Source organism: Sprattus sprattus (genome assembly GCF_963457725.1).
Source record: "Sprattus sprattus genome assembly, chromosome: 6".
Classification (NCBI taxonomy): Eukaryota; Metazoa; Chordata; class Actinopteri; order Clupeiformes; family Clupeidae; genus Sprattus; species Sprattus sprattus.
The window spans coordinates 22,238,688-22,261,128 of NC_137925.1; the positions used below are offsets into that span (position 1 = coordinate 22,238,688).

At 42.2% G+C, this 22,441-nt stretch overlaps 1 protein-coding gene across 1 annotated transcript in view; it reads left to right on the top strand.

Moving 5' to 3' along the window:
• The window catches only part of slc2a9l2 (solute carrier family 2 member 9, like 2), a gene marked incomplete at both ends in the record, with an annotated part of 142,313 nt that overhangs the window by 61,418 nt on the left and 58,454 nt on the right, over positions 1–22,441 (top strand). The window contains 3 exons of the mRNA XM_080840899.1: positions 4,736–4,868; positions 9,142–9,329; positions 11,967–12,077. Of these exons, the coding sequence (XP_080697025.1) occupies positions 4,736–4,868; positions 9,142–9,329; positions 11,967–12,077 (432 nt within the window). The remainder of the gene's footprint in view (positions 1–4,735; positions 4,869–9,141; positions 9,330–11,966; positions 12,078–22,441) is intronic.

A 22,441-nucleotide genomic window follows, 5' to 3' on the forward strand; every position in this document is an offset into this window, starting at 1 on the left:
ACAGAATACTCTCTCTGCTTGCATGATTGAATAACTTCTGATGGTGCATCGCATAGAGATGGCACTGCTTGCTAACAAATCTCCTCCACATTATCCTCCATTATTTCAGCTTCCTGGCAGGCTCATCAGCACCCAGAATATATTTGCACATTTGTTTTGAGTCCATTGAGTCCACCCTGCTGGAGACTCCTTGAGCCTGATGAAAACTCGCTCATGCTTTTAATGCAGATTCAAGTCATCATCATTCTAGACCATCCGTGTCTAGCACAGGCCTGGCATTTTGTTCCTAGAGCACTTATTTGCTTTGGGACCAGGACTGGCTTCCTTCTTCTTCTTCTTCTTCTTCTTCTTCTTTGGTTCACATGCCTTTGCAGTGGATGCATGCAGGCCACAAGACCGAGATTTTGAAAAGAGAAAAAGAAAAGGAAAAGAAAACTACCATCTTGCTGAGAGCCGTCGGATGTGGAGGCAATGACTGCCAAGCTACTCGTGTTCATGCCTGGGGAGGGACACAGAAGAGATTCATGCCTGGGGAGGGACACAGAAGAGATTCCATCCTGGGGAGGGACACTGAAGAGATTCATGCCTGGGGAGGGACACAGAAGAGATTCATGCCTGGGGAGGGACACAGAAGAGATTCCATCCTGGGGAGGGACACTGAAGAGATTCCATCCTGGGGAGGCACACTGAAGAGATTCCATCCTGGGGAGGGACACTGAAGAGATTCCATCCTGGGGAGGGACACTGAAGAGATTCCACCCTGGGTAGGGACACTGAAGAGATTCCACCCTGGGTAGGGACACTGTAGGGATTCCATCCTAGGCCTTTGCTCGATCAAGCACAGCGGCAGAGAGCCAGAGGATGATGGGCACTGAAAACATTTATTGAAAGAAGAGAGACGAGTGAGGGACTCTTATGTAAGGAGATTTGGAGAGTTGAGATCCTTTTTCTTGCTCTGAATGGCATTACAGTGGCTGGACTGATTATGAATCCCCACTGACACAAAGCCCAAGCCCAAAGCCCAAGTATGACACAGACAGATATTCAACTTTTTTTCTTTATTTCTCTCCCTCTCTCTCTCTCTGTTGCTCTCTTTCTATCTCTATTCGAGTATAAGTAAATGTGTGTGGGAGTGTGAGTATTTCTGTGTAATAACAAGCGACTCTGACAGTACTGAGGACTGTGGACTCGTCTACCATGGGTGAGTCGGCACTCTACATGAGGTGCTGACTCATCCTCTGCATTCATCGATCCAGAAGTTTTAAGTCACCGATCCGGGTCCTCTCCTGTACGACAAAAAAATAAATAAAAAATAAACCTTCACCCCAACCCCCCTAGCTGACCCGAGGTTATCTAATGCTGCTCTCGCCTGAAGTGGCCACACACTGGTGACGCACTAACCAATGTTTGTTTAGCCCCGTTGATGCAGGCTCTACGTATGCCAAAATTCAGAAGATCTTGTGAAGTATGCCAGCATGCCAAATTTCGAAACATCTTGTGAAAACAGGCTTCTTCACTTAATACAGGTCAATTCACATGTCCCCAAGTAGTCTGTGTTGAGATGCGGGAACTTTTTTTCATATTCAGTGGGGTGTTTTCCTAGCCTGACGATGTCATACTCATCTAGTTAGAATATGAGTCTGATACTGCTTCATTGAGCTGTGATTATGGAGCGTGTTTCAACGAACCAGCTCAATTGGATACCTAGAACCAATCAGAGCAACGTAGTATGACCATCTGATACATTCAACCTTTACCGGACACATACACTTGCCAGAAATTCAGTAAGTTCTGCAAGTTTATAGACAGCAAACATAGACTATGTCTGAAGGTTACAGGTTAAAGTTCCAGTCACGGTTTTAGTTTTCTTTGAAATAATATTTCACACACACACACACACACACACACACACAAACACACACACACATACACACACACACACACACACACACACACACACACAAACACACACACACACACACACACACACACACACACACACACACACACACACACACACACACACACACACACCACACACACACACAGTGGCAGGGTGAGCATGATAACCTTCAGTGTGTAAATGTTAGGGTACGCCCCCTCTGTGTGCTTTCCATGATACCTTTCAGGGGTTTCTTACCAGGGGTGGGCCAATTGCAACCTGCTGTGTGAAGGTTATTACCTTCCGCAGTGCAACCTGTAGTTTTGGGTAAGGACAGTGAAAAAGAGAACGTCCCTTTTTTTCGTTAAATTATGTGTAAGCTGTTTGCCGATCCTCAAGCCTGGGCAGAGACCTGGGAGTGGAGCCAACTCAATTCAACAAAACAATGTTTTTTCTATTAGATGCTATTTAGAAAGGCCCTCTCCTTATTATTACCTTTCAGAGTGAGAAAAATAGATGAATAAAAAGCTTATCTGATTCTTACCTTTCATGCAGCCATAATTCAGCAGTATTCACCTCAACTTTATTTGAGTTATACACAGGAAAAGATGTTAAATTCCTTGTGCTACTTGTTGCTTGTTGTGCTACTAAATTCCTTTTTGGGGACTTCCCACAGCAACCAAACCTCTCACTATCCTATGCAAGTACTCATAACCAACAACCTAGCCAAAGAACTATATCACAACCAGGAACACAACAACCATCATACAAACCTCTCACTATCCTATGCTAGTACTCATAACCAACAACCTAGCCAAAGTATTATAACACAGCCAGGTACACTACAACCATCATACTGATACTTACCAGCAGGGTGCGATTAGTCCAAAAACCAGAGGGGGGGATGTTTTTTTTTTTTTTATCATGAAAAAAAAACAAGCAATACATAGGCCTAATTCTCTTCATATACATGCATCATATATGTCTATGATATGATAATCGCTGCTAGACGCTCAGTTCTTGTGCTCCCTCTCATTCACGTTGAAATACTGAAACCGAAACTGAAACGCAACTGTTTTGGACAGAACTCGCTAATTCAGTGAACAAATATTTTCATATTCATTGTACAGTAGCCTATACACGGAAATTAGCAAAGCCAGCGAATTCTGAAAATGCCGACAGTTCGGGTAAGATGAACGTTAGTGCCAGCGATGTAAGCAAGTGTAAGAAAACGCTGTCACAACCTGTCTGTTTTTTCATTGGTTTTTTTAATAATTGAGGGTTATCCCCCCCATGTATGAAATTCATCCAGCTGAGGTGGGGATGTAAAAACCAGAGGGGGGGTAAATCCCCCCCCTTCCCCCCGGCAAATCGCACCCTGCTTACCAGTACATACCAACAACAACAACAACAACAAAGACTACTTTGTGAGCCTGTCACTGGGGTTGTCAAGTGGGCACCTTCCTTCGTCAGTGTTTCATTGGCCACAACACCTCCACAGGCTCAACAGTGGTGTCTGGTGTCCCTGACTTACCCCCTCTTCCTTTCAAAGGCTTCCTTAATCACATCTTCAAAGGGAATCATCAACTCAATAAATGAAAAAAAAACAAGTCTGGTCTCATAGCAGTCACAACAATACCCAGTGAAACTTGAAGTTGTCTTTCCGACATAAGAGAGCAATCTTCAATCCCACACATTACCCTATTTGCCCCTGGTGTCCTCTTTGCTGCCCCTCGTGCATAAAAGAAATTCTACCGTCCCTGTCATTAACCGGCAAAGAGTTAACCACAACTAATTTATTCTCAAACAAACACTCCAATGATTTAAAAAAAATCCTAGGTCAAGCTAGTTTTACAACCAGACAGAATATGTTTTAATTCATTTAGTAACCAGGTGGAGAGAGGTGCAAGATGTGGTGCATCATGTAAGGACTGAATTAGCTCCTGGCCCTAATGGGGTACCTTATCGTGTCTACAAAAGAGCACTTGATTTTTTGAAATATCTATGGAAGCTTATGGTGATTGTATGGAAAAAAGGAAAGATTCCAAGGATGTGGCATCCGACAGATGGCATTTTCATTTCAAAGGAGAAGAACAATGTGACCATAGGCTAGTTTCAATCTAGCAGTCTTCTCAGGAAAGGAAAGATGTTCTTTAGTGTGGTACTAAGGAGGTTGGTCTCCTATTTTAAGTAAAATAATTTTACTTCTGTGCAGAATGCAGTAATCCCAGGATTTTCTGGATGTTTGGAAAGTAGTAGCATTCAGGCAGCAAGGAAAGACCTCCATGTAGTATTCTTTAGACCTCACTAATACCTTTGGATCAGTGCCTCAAAGGTCGGTTGTAGAAGGCATCCAGTTACTTTCAGGTCCCTGAGAAGATGTAAGCATTAGTCAAAGCATTTTTTGAGGATATTAAGGTGTGCTTCAACACAAGTAGTTGAAGATTGGTATCATGGCTGGATGCACCATTTCACCGTTAGCTTTCACCATGACAATAGAGGTTATTATAAGGATATTTAAATGGGTTGTTGGTGATAAGAGGCTGCAGGACGGCACCCGGTTACCTCCCATCCAAGCTTATATAGACAACATGACAAGACTTACAACAACTGCTCCATGTACCCATTGGCTGTTAGCCAAGATGTATAATGCTTTATGGATCCTGAGTTTAAGTAAAGTTTTACAGACACATGCCAAGAGGGACCAAGGTAAATACTAAAGAATTTTGACCTCTTCCAATCATGTGCTCTTTGTTGACTGATCTCTCTCTCTCTCTCTCTCTCTCTCTCTCTCTCTATTTCTGCTTTTTGGTTGGTTGTGGTGGCGGTGTCGGGGTTGTTGTGGTGAAACAGGAGTCCAGGTGGAACTTCCTGTTTGCCTTCCTGGCGGTGCCGGCCGTGGTGCAGCTGTGTGTGCTGCCCTTCCTGCCCGAGAGCCCCCGCTTCCTTCTGATGGAGAGACGAGATGAGGCCAGAGCAGAGAAAGGTAAGAGGGCCACACACACACACACACACACACACACACACACACACACACACACACACACACACACACACACACACACACACACACACACACGCACACACACACACACATAAACATGTAGGTCTTAACAGAGGCGTTCATAAGCATCCTTTCTTGTGAGTCCAGCTTTCTGTATATTGTAGGATAGGTAGTGTGTTTATGAATGCCTACCTAATATTAAGATTACTGTATGGAGGGAGATGAGAAAATGAGACTGAAGATGGTGAAGAAACTGGAGACAACCAAGATGTACAATACAAGCCCTCAAGACATGCCACATCTGCCACTATAGAGACACAGCCGCACAGGGAAATAAAGGTGGTGGAAAATCAAATCTAATGGTCCATTAAAAGAGAACAGAACAAAGTCCAATCACTCGCCGCAGTTATCAAAAGGTTTAAACTTGTTGAACTTGTGTGTTTAATGGGACAGAAAACCAATTTGATAATGTTTGGGAGCCTATTATCAGCACCATTCCATTAGTGAGTTTCCCGGGAAAAATGAGTCAAGGAGCCATCCATGATGTGGTTTGACATCAGTTAGTACCGATATTACAGTGAAGAATTTAATCTTGATCTTTCATTTGCAATTTAAGTACCGTAAATCCTCAAATAAAGACCGGGATTCAATTACACGCCGGGCTTCAGATAGTAGCCGAGAGCGTGTTCGATACGGACAAATAAAGGCCGGGCCCCGAATACAAGCCGGGGGTCAAATAAAGTAGCCTATATTACAGTAGCATACCAGCATCAGTCAATCGGCTAAAGTAGACATCACAACTGAATTGAATGCATTTCATAAATACATGTTCTCCTCATGTGTAATGTCGTTGGCTTATTTCATTAATTTTCCCACGTAGGCCTACTAGGACTACTTTGTTATTGTTCATGAAGGCGCGCCTGGCAATTTGTTGTTGTTTTGCCTTAATGCACGTGTCGTAGCCTACTGTTCTGTAATGTTTTAGTTGGCTAGGTTACTTTTTCCAGAAAGGATCATAAAGCAGTAGACTAAGAGAAGGTGTATGCTGAAGAACATTCGGAAGAAAAGCAGCAAAACAGTTTGACATTGACTTGAGACGAATTCGATACTGGCAGAAGCAAAAGAATGAACTGAATGCAGCCCAAAAGACCAGAGCCAGACTAGCAGGTGGCCTGTATGGAAACTAGCCTCGTCGAATGGATTTTTTCAGTCCGCGATAAGCATAATAGAGTGTATAGAAAAATGATTAAAAACAAAGCTTTGGAAATCTTTTCCTCCGTGACTGACAGTGGAGAACATAACTTCAATGTTTATTGTTACGTTGACACTGCACATAAAGCACACTATGCGATGCCTTAGAATGCATGTAGTTTGCTTGGCCGATGAAGGACTGCGGTGCAAAGCAAAAATGAGTTGCGTGACAATGTGTGTGTGTCGGGAAAATTCACAGGTGCATCTTTTAATTAGCTCCAGGTTAGTGCCATCACCCAGGCTTCACTTGTAAGCAAGCCATCTGATGGGACTACCTGCTATTTAAACATCATTTTCATCGTCATCATGTCCTACATACTTAACAGCCAGAAACGTTGCCTGATGTCATGTCCCTCACAAGAGCATAGGGTGTAGCCGTTTGGCCTCTCTCCTTCTTACTCTCTCGTTCTGTCTGTTGAAGTAACTGCATAATTCAATATACCAGCCCCTGAAATCAGACACTTCCTCTGTGAAGTAGTCATATTTGTTGAAAACTCCAAAGGGGCCAGAGGGTACCGACCACTTTGGTCAGAGTTTTGAAGTTTTGTGGATTTGTTTGCACAGTCACAGTGACAGAATGAGGTTGAGATTGCCTGTTGAGTCACAAGGACGTCTCTTTCAGTGACATTATCTTTTGAGAACATGCCATTACGGTCCATCTGTCTGTCTAACGCATCGACGTTTGTATTCATCCAGCTTTTAGATGGCCAAATGATGGCTTTGTCCCCTCTCAGATATTTTGTATACTCTATTCTCTGAGGGCCTTGGTGCAATTGGTCTGCCTTCATTGTGACTTAAAGGGGATTATTTACAGTGTGCTGCGACAGATGCATGTCTCGTGACAAGGCTCGGACATCAGGTCTGTAACTTCTAAACCAGGCTTTCTTGCATAGCCACGGCAAGGTGTTGAAAAGAAGGACATGTTTTTTTCCTTGGGTGATCGCCTTTTGTTCATGAAAGGTCACTTCTTGTGTTCTTTTTAGTCTCTCTCTCTCTGCTCGCTTGCACATTTTTTAATGTCACTGAATTAAAGTGTATAAAGGACTGGTCTAATTATGTCCATATCCTGGCTCATATTATGATGATTCAGTTCATTAAGCCATTATTTTATTTTATTTTATTCAAAAAGAATTTTCTACACTGCAGTATAACAGAAGGCAGAAAACAGAAAAAAAGCCAGAATGACAGACAGAATGTGAGGACAAATTCCATAACAGTTTATGCGATGCCTTAGAATGCATGTAGTTTGCTTAGCCGATGAAGGACTGCTGTGCAAAGCAAAAATGAGTTGCGTGACAATGTGTGTGTGTCGGGAAAATTCACAGGTGCATCTTTTAATTAGCTCCAGGTTAGTGCCATCACCCAGGCTTCACTTGTAAGCAAGCCATCTGTCCCTCATGATGGGACTACCTGCTATTTAAACATTTTAGAGGAAAATAAGTTACACAGAAGTAGGAGTAAGGATATAGGATTCAGTATTGGAAATATTAGGACTCTCAGGAGGCTAAACTTTTCACACCAGAAAAGGATTCAGAAAAGGACAGGTTAAACCGCATACCTAATATTTATCTGGCCCATAATGTGACACATGCCACTCAGCTAATCCTCATCATCAGAGAAGAGGACCTTGTGTGCCCCTGAATATGGGGATTGTATCTCTTCCTTACTTTTGTGTCTATGTCGTCATCTCCCTCCACATAGTGTCTGCACACAGCAGTTGTTTTGCTGTTTTTCTTCTTCTCTTTTGCCTGAGGCAGCACTTTCACTGATAGACCTTCAGGGGATTTCTTGTCCCTTTATCTAGTGAGATCTTGATCACACTTACTCACACACACACACAGTCGCTCTCCGAGTCTCCTACACCTCACCTTTTCTGTCTCTGTTCAGTTTCTTCACTCTCTTGGACCCTTTTTTGCTTTCTTTGTTTCGTTTTTTTCCGCTCATTCTGTCTTTTCACCCTCCTCTCTCCTAAATCTGCCTTTCGAGAGTCGTGCAGGGATCACAGCCAGGGCCTTATGTCTCAGTCGATTTAGTTGCCCGCTGGATTCCACCTAGACGGTTGTCACCAGCAGCTGTGCAGTATTGATAAGAGACTTGTCAGTAAGGCTCTAACTCGATGGCCATTGCTAGTGGCAGGTGGGGGATCCATACAATCCCCACCCCACCCGAACACACACACGCACGCACGCACGCACGCACGCACGCACGCACGCACGCACGCATGCACACACACACATCCCCTCACTGTCAACCTATCCTAAACAACTAACATCACTCAACAGGCATGCTGTTCCTCCATGCGAAAAAAGGAAAGGCCCCCTTCTGTTGCTTGCTCATAAACTGCAATCACAAAAGCTGTCACTTGCCGCCTCGTGCACCTCATGTAATTAGATTATGGCGCCTGTAATCCTCGCTGTTTTCCAGACAGACAGAGGTGTTGTGTCGATCACATATGCAAATGGAGTTGGTAATTAAGACACCGATATACTGCTGAAACTTCATGGTGCTGGCTCTACTTAGGTTATGACAGAAGGCCTAACAGTAGGGGTGGCAACCAGGAAAGCCTGATTCAACAGAGGCCTGTGTTGCTCCCTTGGTAGAAGTGTAGGAAGGTTTAGATGGAGTTTTTTGTAGATGCTTTTGAAACTCATTAACCTTTGCTGGGGATATACAGCAGACAGCCTCTTACACTTAGCTATAGCTATACTTGTAATAATTATTTGTGTCTTCAAATGTGTTGCTCTTTTTCCACCAGGCTTATAGGCGGAGGTCACACAGAGTGTCCAGATCCATTGCAGGACCTTTACTGACTTTGAGTCTTTGAGGACTTTTAGGAACACAGCTCTGGTTTCCGTTATGACTTCCATCTGTGGTTGTAATTCCATGACCTAACAGACCTGGATGTTTGTGTGTGTGTGTGTGTGTGTGTGTGTGTGTGTGTGTGTCTGTGTGTGTGTGTGTGTGTGTGTGTCTGTGCGTGTGTGTGTGTGTTTGTGTGCGGTAGCGTTCCAGGCTTTCCTCGGGAAGCAGGACGTGTCACAGGAAATCGAGGAGGTCCACGCAGAGAGCCGGGCCCAGACCACGGTTGTGGCGGTGTCACCCCTCGACCTTTTCCGTAACCGCAGCGTCCGCTGGCAAGTCATCACTGTCGCAGTCACCATGGCGTGCTACCAGCTGTGTGGCCTCAATGCGGTGAGTGCCAGCTGACCCATAATTCACTGGGGGTTGGGGAGGGGCACTAACAACACTCAGCCAGTGAAAGGTGCCCAGGAGTTGACACAACACATTAATGTCACTTCTGTTTTTTATCTATGTTCCTGTAGAAAATGGCACCATTTCAAATGCAATTCAACCTTACATCAATTGTATTCACATCTCTCTGTCTGCACGCCAATACTTTTATCTTTTCCACTCCTGGGAATAAAAAGCTATATAAAGAAATGGTGTGGCTAGAAAAACAGATGTGTAAGTGTGGCCTGATGTTTCATGATGATGATGATGATGATTTTATTTTGATAGCAACGTCTTTAGTCTTACATATACTCACAGAGAAAGAAAGAGACCAAGTAATACTTTAAACATTCACATTTAAACTAGCTGAATTATGTAAAGCCTTTCCATTAAATATCTAATATCTAGATACACAAAGCTGTTGAAGAATTTATGGAATTATATCCCTAAGAGCTCTGTTGGTATTTACCTGATGTCATTATTATCCTGAGCAAATGATTGTCCTTCTGTAAGGAAGATTCAGTGCCGTCCTGAAATCGCCACCTGTCACACAATAATGGAAGGATATAATCACCTGTTTAGGCTGATCCACGTAAAATGATATAATGTAGTGATGCCTTGCACATGTGGATGGTCTAGATATCTGATAGGTCTTTTGCAACTCCATTTGCTGTTAAATGCATTGCATCCCTTTTCATTGTATTCTTCTTTCACAACCTTTGTAGTGCATTAGCTTGCTTCTGCATGGCCCTTTGACCTACACCAAGTGGCTCTCTGGCTTTGGTGTGGATGCTCCAGCTATCTTAAGCTGGTGCATCCTGCTGGTTTGGGTGCTTGGGGTTCTACATCCTTTACTCACACTGTTCGCGTGTGATGATATGTGTAGGTTTGTCAGTGCTTTCTGCAGACGTTATTCTTTCTCTATTTGTTTGCTCATCCGTGCCGTTTTTTATGTGAGACCAGTCCAAGTCGTTGTATAGATGTATAGAAAAGCAAAGGTAAAGATTTACTTACTTGTAAATTAGTAATACATATTAAACCATTTGTTCCTTTTACTCTAAGTGGGGTTGGACATAACACACATTTTTAGAGGCTTGGTGCTCCAGGACTTTCCAAGAGCTTCTTTTAGAGGCTCAAGTTCCTCAAAGCTCTGGCAGTGGTCTTGATCATGTCCAAGGGCCATTTGCATACGGCAGTGAGGGAGCCGTACTTACCATAAGAAAGAGCATTGGCTAGCAGGCACGGTCTGTAAAAATGTTCAGTAGTTTTCAGAATGTATCCGAAAGATTTACGCTCTTCTAGACTATGGGGTGTGTCTTTGATCACAGAGAGCCGTCTTGTGATTGGCTTGGTTTACTTTTGCCATGACTACCTCAGGATTTGTTTTGTTTGTTTGTTTTTTTGTTGTTGAAAAACTGCCTATTATCTCTACATCTCCAAATAGCTTAGCTAACGGCATCCTTTTGACACCGTCTGAAGAGTTACCCCCCTATTCATTAGCCTGCGGTTAAGCCAAAAATATAGCGTACCCGTGCTGCTAGTGAGATAGTGTAGCTGAGCTGCTCTGAGCCTAAACCCTGGCCATTTCGAGGGGTTTTTGCACCCATAAATTGGTCCACAGACATTTCCAAGGCAATTTTTTATGATCACCCTTGAACGGACGTCTCGGCGGGGGTCTGGTTTTTCCTTCTCCTGCGTGCGTCATAACAATATGATAATGGCGTGACACCTGTGCCACTGCAAACCAAGACTGACAGAGGCAATCTCAAACACATTCCAGTCCGTCTCTAATGCCCAGCGAGTGGCGACTCCATTACTCTCATCTTCCTTTCATTTTGGCTCTGAGAGATATTTTGATTTAGTCAACCTTGAGGCTCTTTACTGAGTATATGTACGTATGTATGTACGTGCGTGTGTTTGTGTGTGTGAGAGAGAGAGAGAGATAGAGAACGAAGGAGACAGAGGGAAAAGGAAGAGCATTAGGTGAAGTGATGAGAAAGTTAAATAAGAAGTATGTGAGTGCATTTGAATGATTCATGCAGGCTTTAATTTGCAGAGGGTATTATGGATTTACATACAGATCTGAAAAGGGAATGATAGGCAAATGCGATTTCTTTCTCCCCCACGGTGTGCATTGAAATGGAGGTCCCATTAAGTTGATGACAGGAGATCGGTAATAGATATATACATCTCCTTTATGTATGGTGGTGTGATGGAAAGCAATACCCTTGCAACTGAAAAAAATGATGACTTGAGTAGTTATTTTAGTTTTTCACTAAATCAAATTTAACTCTAAAATCCAAAAATTGTATTTTGTGCTGTGGTTGCCAGAACTGATCCTAGGAGGCTTCTGCTTTGTGTACTCCCCCCCCTAAGCTGTATTATTACATTGTCCTAGCTTAATCATGTACGGCCATTAATCAAGAGTAGCACTAACTGACATGCGCACATAAATACTGTATACTATATACATAAGATTTTGTATTGGATTAAACACTTCAGCTGTTGAGTATGTTCCATGTATTCTGAGCTGATGTTGGAGCATCATGCATTATGACAGAGTTCAGAGGATGACGGTATGTGTTCCTTTGTTGACAGATTTGGTATTACACCAATGGAATCTTCACGGAGGCCGGCTTTGCGAGCGAGTTGATCCCTTATATCACCCTTTCCACTGGAGGCATTGAAATCATATCTGCCATTGTGTCCGTAAGTAACAACAATACAAAAGCACCCATATTTTTTTCACATACAAGTTGTACTCTTGCTTTGCTTAACACAGTAAGTGACAGTGACCTGACACAGTAAGTGCATTTAGACACTCTCTGGCAGTAGCAACAGTAGTTCTAGCAGCAATAGCTGGTCAGTGAGGTGTGATGGACCTGCAAAGCACACACTATTTGTGCAGTAGGTCCTGCTGCTGTTACTACCAGAACCTTTAATGTGACAGTACTGTTTTTGGTGTGGCTTGATTTAGATTAGAGTATGTTACTTTGGTTTGGGGATTATAACCATATGTATGTATGTATGTATGTAAATACTGTAGGTATATGTACTGTATATGTATATGTATATGTATGTATATACAACTGTATGCCTAGGACTATACAATATACAAAAACACTTTAGACATACACACACATACACATACAGTCTATTTATATATACTAGTGCAGTGCCCGTAGGAATTATGCATTCTGTAGTGTTAGCAGACGTAGGTGTAGCTGTTGGGTAGTGTAATAGCAAGACATATTTGCACTCCACATAGGTACAGGTTACACTGAAGTATTATTGTGATGCATGTTTCCTTTTCATTAAGAAATGTCACGACTTGACACCCTGTGTCACCAGTTGGGACCTCCGGGCCTCTAGAGGCCGCCAACTCGAGTTCTACTTGTGTGCCCATGTGCTTTTGTGTTTGTTTGCCTGTACATGTGCTTTTGGTTTACTTCCTGTGTCCTGTCATTGTGTTTCTTGACATGTGCTCCCTTGTTGTCTCTCCTTCCCTCACCTGTTCCCAATATCACCCTGTTTGTTAGTTTGATTTGTTTCACCTATCCCCTGTGCTATTTAAGTTCAGTGTTTCCTGTGTCCTTTGTCGGGTCGTTGTCCAACGTCAGTCCAAGTCTTGTGTTCCCAGTTTCGAGTAGCATGGTGAGAGATTTTGTTAAATGTATTCCTTCTCTGCCTAGCTTCCTTGTTGTGTCTCTTTGCCGTTTTTTCAAGTCTTGCCATTTTTGATCCTCTGAGTTTTTGCTTTGGATCTTCTGTGCGTTAACCTTTTTGGAAATAAAGCCTGAGTTCAACTGTATCTGGTCTGCCATTGGATCCTTTCCTGCCTAAACCCTGACAAAGAAATGTTTTAATGTTAGCCTTTTTGGAGATATACCAACAAATAAAGTTTGAGATTATGTAGTGGATGCAGTTGAATATAGACTTCGATGATGCTAGCTTTGACAGCCCACTCTCAGACAGATCGTAATCTAATTATGTCCTTACAATGGGAACACAGTTGAAATACTCTGACTGGAGATGGCGTTACTATCCCCCACCCGAATTCAGTGCAGGACTGGGAGGATAACATGACGACGTGGGCCCAACATAACTTACAGCGAGATTTGCGCGTATTTCGTGGACTCCGTAGCAACAGACGGGAAAGCAATGGACAATCTGAAAGCCTCCGAGGCTTATCAATAAGCTACCATTTGTAGGTGTATACTCAAACGATAACCCATAGTGCCTAACGCAAACGATAAAATAGAAATATCTCGCGAACTATGAATTCAGAGAGAGAGTTGTATAGAGTAAAATTCATGCGTTTTGCAAATGCCATGAATAAGTGCTGTAATCACAGTTACATTTCAACCATGCTTATGAAATGAGTTTGCCAAGTTGTAAGTCAAATAAGTGCAGAAATGTACTGTAAAAATACGCTATACTAATAAACAATATGAATATTTTTGATGGATTACTATTCCCTGTCTGTTAGATGACTGTACAACTCTAGACATTACTTATACAAACCTAATATAAAGAAGCTTATATAAACGAATAGATCAAATCAATCACTGTCTTAAGATTACCTGAGCAAAAGTCTGTATCTGTTCACCAAGAAGAATTTGAATGCAGACCTCCTTATCGTATCCAACGCTATTCTGAACTTTGAGTGAAGGCAGGATAGTTTTAATACCGCTAATATTGTTTGTGACGTAATTTGTGACGTCATTTCGGTGCTACGGGAAACGATAACCCATTAGTGCCTACGGGAAACGGTAAAATACAAATATCTCGCGAACTATGAATTCAAAAATCTTCAAAATCAAGGATGCACAGGTTCATGACATGCGTAAGCGACATGCGAAATCTCATAACTAACGTAACTACCGTCAGTGAGATACGCCCTAGACAGACTGACACACTGACACACAGAGATTCCTGGATTTATAGATAGATGTACACAGTGTTTTTGTATATTATAGACTCCTAAATCAGGTATGTTTCTTCAAGTACTTATTACGTTTTATATATTTATTGCGCGCTATTTGCTCCATGTGCCACTGTGGTCCTTGAGAAACGTAATCTCGTACTCCTGTATGTATGATACATGCATATGCGGAAATAACAACACAAGCAGACTTGAGACCAGATGGTTTGACCCTCAAAACAATGCAGTGCATGGAAGACCAGCTACAGTGCTTCATTATTCTGAACCATTCTATTCTATATTATTCATCTTGTGCTGATTTCCGCATGTGTGGTTGAAAAGTTGAAGTCCTCACTGTTCTAACCGAGTTGCCGTGTAGCTGGCATTTTTTTAATTGACAGTAGCAGCAGCAGCTTGTGTAAATGATTTATTTAAGACAAGATTCCCCCCCCCCCCAGCCTTCCCAGACTCTGTTTACACCATCCCTGTGAGCTGCATTTGTCCCCCAAAGCCTTTAGTGATCTTAAGCGCTGTGGGTCTTTGGGAGTCTTGCGTGTCTCTCTCTCAGCGGGCCATTTGCATAAGAGCCCTCTTCAACCCCAATCAATTTTTCTTCTTTAGGAGCCGGGGTGAGAGGCCAGCGTGCCCTCTGGTGATCATTAAAGACATGTAATGTTGCTTTGGGTCCTTTTCTCACTGCTCCAGTCACCCGTTTGGACCTCAGGTCACAGAGGGAGCCCCGCAGAGTATAAGTTTTCCCTTTTTGAATCGAGATTCCCAAGGGCCCCTTCTTCTCTTGGTGTCTCTGCGTGTCTATTTTTGATACCTATATTGCAGGATGTGCAGAATATACAGTGGTGGCCAAAATTATTAGAACACTAGGCATATTTAAGAGGTTTCAGTTGTTTTTGTTGAATTGGCCATTAAAATACCCTTAAAACTTATGAAATACCTACATAGTCATCATTATGCTCTATAAACCATAGAATAGAGCCATCATAAGTAGATTAAGGTAAATTTCCGTACAAAAACCAGCTAGGCCTATTTCACTGTCAATGTCACACAGTCATGTTCCTTCACAGAAGAAGCCAAATGACTTGTGTAATCATTGTCAGGTGTGATCATGAGTAAATTGATGGTGATGCAAGAGTCTTAGGAGACAGCTCTGTGATTCTTTTGAATGTACAAGGCCTATCTTCCGCATTTAGTGATTGGTAACATCAGGGTTTTGTCACTGAGGCCACACCACCAATTGGTATAGAGTCAAAGCCTCTAGACGCAGTCTTGAAGCAAATGTTGCTCTTTGAACATGGCTAAGGTGAAGAATGAGCTAATGAGTGAGCAACGGGTTTGAATAAAGGCCCTTTTTGACGCTGGCTGTAGTTACCGACGCATAGCCAAGGACTTGACATGCAGTCCAAGCACTGTAAAGTACACTTTAGACCGCCATGCCACCAGAACTGAAAGGGGAGAGGCTGAAAAAAAAACTTTCAGACAGACAAGTGAAGCATCTCAGAATTCTCAGTCTTAAGGACCGAAAAAAGTCTTCATCAGAACTGTTTGACGAGATCAGCACCACAATAACTTATGGTTCAATAGTGTCCTCAAGAACTGTGCGTCGGAAGCTGTGAGAAAAAGGACGTTTTGGCAGAATAGCAGCACAGAAACATTACTGAAAGAATTTGCAAAAGAACACAAGAAATGGACAAAGAAAGATTGGTATAAAGTGTTGTTGACTGATGACTCCAGGTTTGAATAACTTGGCAACAAGCGAAGAGTGTATGTTCGACGAAGTGAGGGGGAGAGATATAAAATGTTTGGGTTAGTTGGAAAATAAACTGGACAGATCTATTGTACATTTAAAGGAAAGCCTTTGGCTTGAGTTGCAGAAGGCATGGGATAACATTAGTGTTGAAGTTCTCAAGAAATATGTTGACTCTATGCCAGAAAGATGTTCTGCTGAAATTGCTGCAAAAGGTGGACATATCAAATATTAAAGTTAAAAGACGATTAAAACAGCAGGACTCACTTCATCTGACACTTGTTGTGCTCAAAACAACCATCTGCATGTTTCATTTACATTATGCAATTAAATCATGTTTTGGAGACAAAAAAATATTCAATATCAATATTCTCAGATCTGTCAGGTGTTCTAATAATTTTGGCCACCACTGTATATATATAATATATATAGAACAATATAGAGAGATAGCATGCTGAGAGACATCAAGTCTTAACCTTTAATCCCAAATTTTCCTCAGACATGTAAATATCCAAATCATGTGTCATTTTCATGGAAAAGTAGGTGACAAGTTAGTAAAAAGTTATTGTACATATCAAAAACCTTTAGGATAAGTCATGTGATCCATTCACATTGAACATAAAGGTAACATTAAGGATAGAGAGAGCCTGTAGAATATGCATTCAACTAGAGACCTACACTAGACAACGAAAGAAATATGCTTCAGATCTAAGTGCTCACTATCTTGAACTACGATCAGTCATATCTACAGTACATAATGTGTTGAATTAATTGACCTTCTTTATCGATTACATAACCTTTTTCTTCGACTTTCTTCCTGGAGTCTGTTGTTCTGATTCTCCTCACTCTTTATGGACTTTTCTATTTTTTCTTTTATTGGGCCCTTTTTCATTCACTCTCTCATTCATCTCTCAACTCTTTTCTTCTGTCCATGGTATATCTTAAAGCACTCAATGTGCAGTGGCACTTTCTCAAATGAATAGGAAGTGCATTCGTCACCATGACAACATTTCTAAAATGGTGCATTGTGCTGATTGCCTTTGTCACATCTTGCCTGATCTTAGCTGTAACAGAGGTCATGAGGTCAGAGGTCAAGGACCTTCAACTGTAGCAGTTTGCGAGTGCACTGTTGAGAGACCACGCAATTGTGGGCCATCATCACTTCTTAGACCTGATCGAGATACTGTGTCTTGAAACTTGTAAGGTCATGAAGGTCAACAGGGTCACTTCATGAAGTTCTTCTGTGCATTGAATGGGACATCACACAGATCATTTTGCGTCATCGTTCCTTTATAACTCCTTATGTCATTTCATCAAGGAGTGCAAGTGATGTGGAGAGGTTGTCATGAAAGAACTTGCGACCCTGGAGGCACCTGAGCTTTGTCTGCAAGACGGAGATTGACACTGGGTCCCTAACCCATCCTAGTCTCAGTGCGGAGAGTGTGGAATGACCATGGGATATATATAGCCACAGGATAAGGCATGGCTCCATAGCTTGTAACCAAAACAGATTGGTTTACCTCTTATGAATAGCAGATAGCAGATGCCTTGCGTGTGTAATGTGAAGGCTATTTCATTCCGTTCTTGCAGTGTGAATAATTTAATTTAAATATGTGTATTTGCCCTCTTCTGCGCGCTTGTGCGTTTAACAGCGCTTGTTTGTGTAAGCAAGTGCCTTTATCTGTTGATGCCCGAGTTCAGTACACTGTAAAAAAAAATTGTTGAGGATATTTAAAATTTGCAGGCAACCGTCTGCATTTCGATTTTTGCGTTTTCCCAACAATTTACTGTGTGATTGTACCAACTACAATATCACTGTTGTCCTTATTAATAATATTCAGTTCTGCCAACAAAGATTTTTTCGTTCAGTGAATGGTGTTGTTCAGAGTACTACAAAAAGATAATTGAGAATAAATAAATAATAAATAATATTTATTGTGCTCTCACTAACAGCATTCCGGTGGGCCACAGAGGGCAGACAATTTTTGCTGCAGGACCGAGTTAGGACAATTATTACACGGACCCTCTCAAGGTTTGCTCTTTAAGCAGTTAGGATGGCCGAACTGTCTACACCGTGTGAGGATCAAACTCACGACCTTCGGATCATGAGACTGACGCGCTACCCACTGCGCCAACAAGGCTACGGTTTCGATTGAAACGTCATCCTACTATCTTACGAAGACCCAGGGGGTGCCTTTTTTCGTGCTCGGCTCGCTTGATTAATAAATAATAAATATGAGTTTAAAATAATGTTTTAACTTTACATAAAATTTCACCCTTCGTTTAGCTAACGTTAGTTACAGTCAGGGGACAAACAGGCTAGCTAGTTATTTAACATTCGTACATTAGTTGCCCTTATACCTTGGATACGTTCGTGCACTTTTCTATGCACTCTCTTCTGTCTTCTATTTCCACCTGTTCATTCCGTAGCTACTTCACTTGTGACGCTCAGTCGCACGACACCAACTTGAGATGAAAGCCCCTTAGAGAGATCTGTGTAACCCCGTCCGTCTACCAACTTTCTTCTAATGACAAATTTTAAGTTCAGCTTATTCTCTAAAGCGTGTTCACATCAGTAGGCTGCATATTGTTGGTCTAACATGCATTTCTGCATACATTTCCAGTATTTACATTTCCTTGTCTTTATAACTAATCATTTCAACTATACTGAACAAACCGTAGTTAGATTTTTTACAGTGTAATAAAGGCAGGCTATTTGTAAGAAACGTACATAAATGTGTCATTAGTATTAGTTGAGACATTGACTCCGTCGGGCTCTGGTCGGGTTCGGACAAAATACTTGAATGGCTGTCTGTCTTGGACGGGGGCCGGGCTCGGACAGAAAAATTCGAACCGATCCACCCACTACTTTGTATGACTGATTGAGCTTGGAGAATATCCAGAAGAGATAAGGATCCCATAGAATGCAAGGAGCTCCATACTCAGATACAGTTGCTTCTCCATGGAGTGGAGGTTGGAAATGTCAGTGGTGGGTGGATACATGAGTAGGAAAACATCCATTTTACTCATTCTGCAGCATTTGGGCTGTATATTGTTTTGGAATCACAGTGGTGGCAGGCCCTTTTCAATGTTTTGACCACCTGCAGCTTTGCCCTTGTCTCTTCTGGCCCCTATGGCTCGTAGAGGCTGTTGGCTCTTTGTTATCAACGGTTGTGGAGGGGTGGTGGTGAGGGGTAGGTCATCATCACTGATAAGATAACAGTGTCCCTGTCATGAACTGTTTGCAAATTTCAGCACTCCACAGCCTGGCTGGCAAATGGCCTGTCTCTCCTTCATAGTCCATATCTGACCCATCGCTCTCACAATGACTGAGGACAACATCTTTCTCATTTTGAGGGATAACTATTGTTGCATGCCTTGTCTAGGCGGCCACCTAGATGTATCCAGCAGTTGACTCAAAGTGAACCTAAAAGAAAGAGTAGAGTAGAGAGGTAGGTAGAACAAAAACTATGTATGCGTATATGTATGTGTACATCTACGTAGATGTTATCTCGCCAGTCACTATTGCTACCATCAACATGTTTATTAATTTGATGACCACAATGAACAAAGTTACTAACCCTTTTGTTTGGAAGCTTTGATGCAGCCATCCTCTTTTCGTGGTGCAACCAGGGAGTAAACAGCTCTGGTTATCTGACAGTTAACACTAAACATGTGACACTGCGAATATTACATTGAGACTATTCAGTTTCAGTATTTGCTGACATTTTTTATTTTTTTTTTAAACGTTTAGAGTCGTGTAGCAGAAAACATCTTTCTACAGTCACTGGTAACCGGTAGGATTAAATGGATGTAAACGTTATTGAGTTATTTTATCTTTTTGATTGTGTTGAGAACCTTTGTATCTGCACCAGACATGACCTCTCCTCCTCTATCTCACCAAGTGTGTCAGAGGAAGGGGAAGGAAGAGGATAAAATGAAAAGAAATATTAATGATTGGATATTCCTTTTATTTGGGTGCAAGAATCTGTGAAATCTCTGTGTTTGTACCGCGTGTGAACTGGAGTGGGTTTATCCCACTGGCTCTGGTGATACCCCTTTGTGGGACTCTTTCATCATCTGGAAATCAGTTTATATGAACCAGTTCTTATATAAAGGTTAGGCTTGATTGAACTTGACACGTAAGTGTGCCACTTGTCATTAGAATTTTATAGACTCTGAATTAATGAATGAATGACTGAATTAATTTACTACCAGTGGATTCAAAGGCAGTGCCATAGTGAATTACATAGCTGTTTGGTATGTTACTCGCTAACGTTTGCTACATTGATTAAAACAACGAAACAATGTACAATTTCATATGATCATATTAAATATGCTGAAATACCATGTCTCAGACAGGTACTTAGTTTGTAATTGTTGTAGACATTTTCTATTTAGGACTGCCCTAAAAACCCCACCATTATACTATCAAACCTGAATGTGGTATGCAGGGACGTGCACAGGAATTTTGAAGGGCAGTTGCTCTGCCCTGGAAAAAAGGGGCAACACATTCTTTTTTTGTCACAGCCGCTGCCACTGCCCGTCATCTGATCGCACATTTTGCTAATATTTTTTTAAACTCTCACTAAACGCCGCTGCCACGCGCCCGTCTTCTGATCGCAAATTTTGCCAATATCATTTTAAACTCTCACTAACCGTTGCTGCCACGCCCCCGTCCCCTGATTGCAAATATATATATTTCCTTCGGAGGGGCAACTTCAGTTGAGGAGGGCAAACGGGCAGTTGCCCGAGCAACCTTAGCCCACTCCTGTGCACGTCCCTGGTGGTATGATAGCCAGATAGATGATATCTCCAACACATAAAACAGACACATACCCTCTCAACAGTACACACTTCCTCTCCTCTGATGGCCCCAGGTATTGATTTAATCAATATGGCCGACAGAAAACTACTCTCACACAGCTTGTCATTGGGTGGATATTAGCATACCAGTAGATACACAAGGTCTCAAATCAATAAATAGTAATAATGATTTTATGGATTTGCAGTATGATAGGAAACAAAGGGCAATCAAAATATGAATGTATTAATAGGGCATACAGGTGTCTCCTCATTATGGATTAGTTTTTAAGCATATCCTTAATGTTTTCGGTCATGATCTGCACTGTTTTCTGTCTTTACCCCATTTTGGGACTTTTTTTTTTTTTTATAATTTCCACTTGTATTCATGCGCTTCTGTTGTTCCATGTGTTGTTCCTTGTGTCTCTTCCCTGTCATTGACCAGTGTTCATCTTCCCCTCATTTTCCCTGTATAGTTTTGTCTGTATTTAAGCCCTTGTGTTACTTCAGTTCTTTGCTCTATTGTTTGTCTTTGTAGAACATGTTGTCACACAGCACCACTGCATGTTCTTTTGAGTAAATAAACACTCCCTATAGTGTTTAAGCCCCAGCCTTCATGTTGTGTTTTTTTGGGCCAGTACTACTGCATTTTTTTGCAATGCTTGCTTTTCAACGCAATGCTGACAGAAATATACTGTATATCTGCAAAATGCCTTAAAAGAGCAATCACACACATCTAGACATGGGTAAACCGGCTCTCGTGACACAATGCATTTTCAGTGGCAATAGTGGTTCCTTACAATGAACAGCCACCGATACGATATTACACACATTTGTATTGGTACTACTGGCTTGAGCACAGATCTACAGGGTTTGGCCTTGACCTAACCTTTACTGGGCCATACTATATCTGAGTGGATAAAAATGAAAATAACAGACATAGCAGAGGTGGTATTGACTGACCTTTTTCTGAGTTCAGATTCGATGTTTCAATAATTTAAAAAGGTCAAGGTTTTCTTCTGTGGGATGAGGACACTTTTCTAGGAATGTGTGTGTGTGTGTGTGTGTGTGTGTTTGTGTGTTTGTGTGTGTGAGTGCGTGTGTTTTAGTTTTAGCCTATATGCGCGCATTATTCATTTATCATCTGTTCTCAGTCAGTACTGACATTTTACACCTCAAACATTGAGATGTCTCCCACCACAACCACTCCTCTGGGGGGGGGGGGAGGGAGGGTCAGGAAATGTCCACTCGATGCCCAGGTGTAGAGACCGGGACTGGGCACCGCAAAGGGGCTGTACCCCGGCACGTGTTGGGAATGGTGCGGTCGTGGAAAAGCTGGGCAGCCGTGGGGAGCCTGTGCCTGCGTCACTGCACACCGCTCCTCAGCTCCTCCTGTGAGTCACTGTGTAAAAGGCAGAAATGCTCAGAAAGCACAAGTAGGTGAGAAAACCTTGGAGGCTTGAGGGGATTGAGAGGAGCGAGGGTGTGTGTGTGTGTGTGAGTGTGTTGAGGGACAGGGGATGTATGTATGTGTTCCTGACACATTGGTGTGCAATTTACAGTGTTATTTTGTTTATTTGTGTC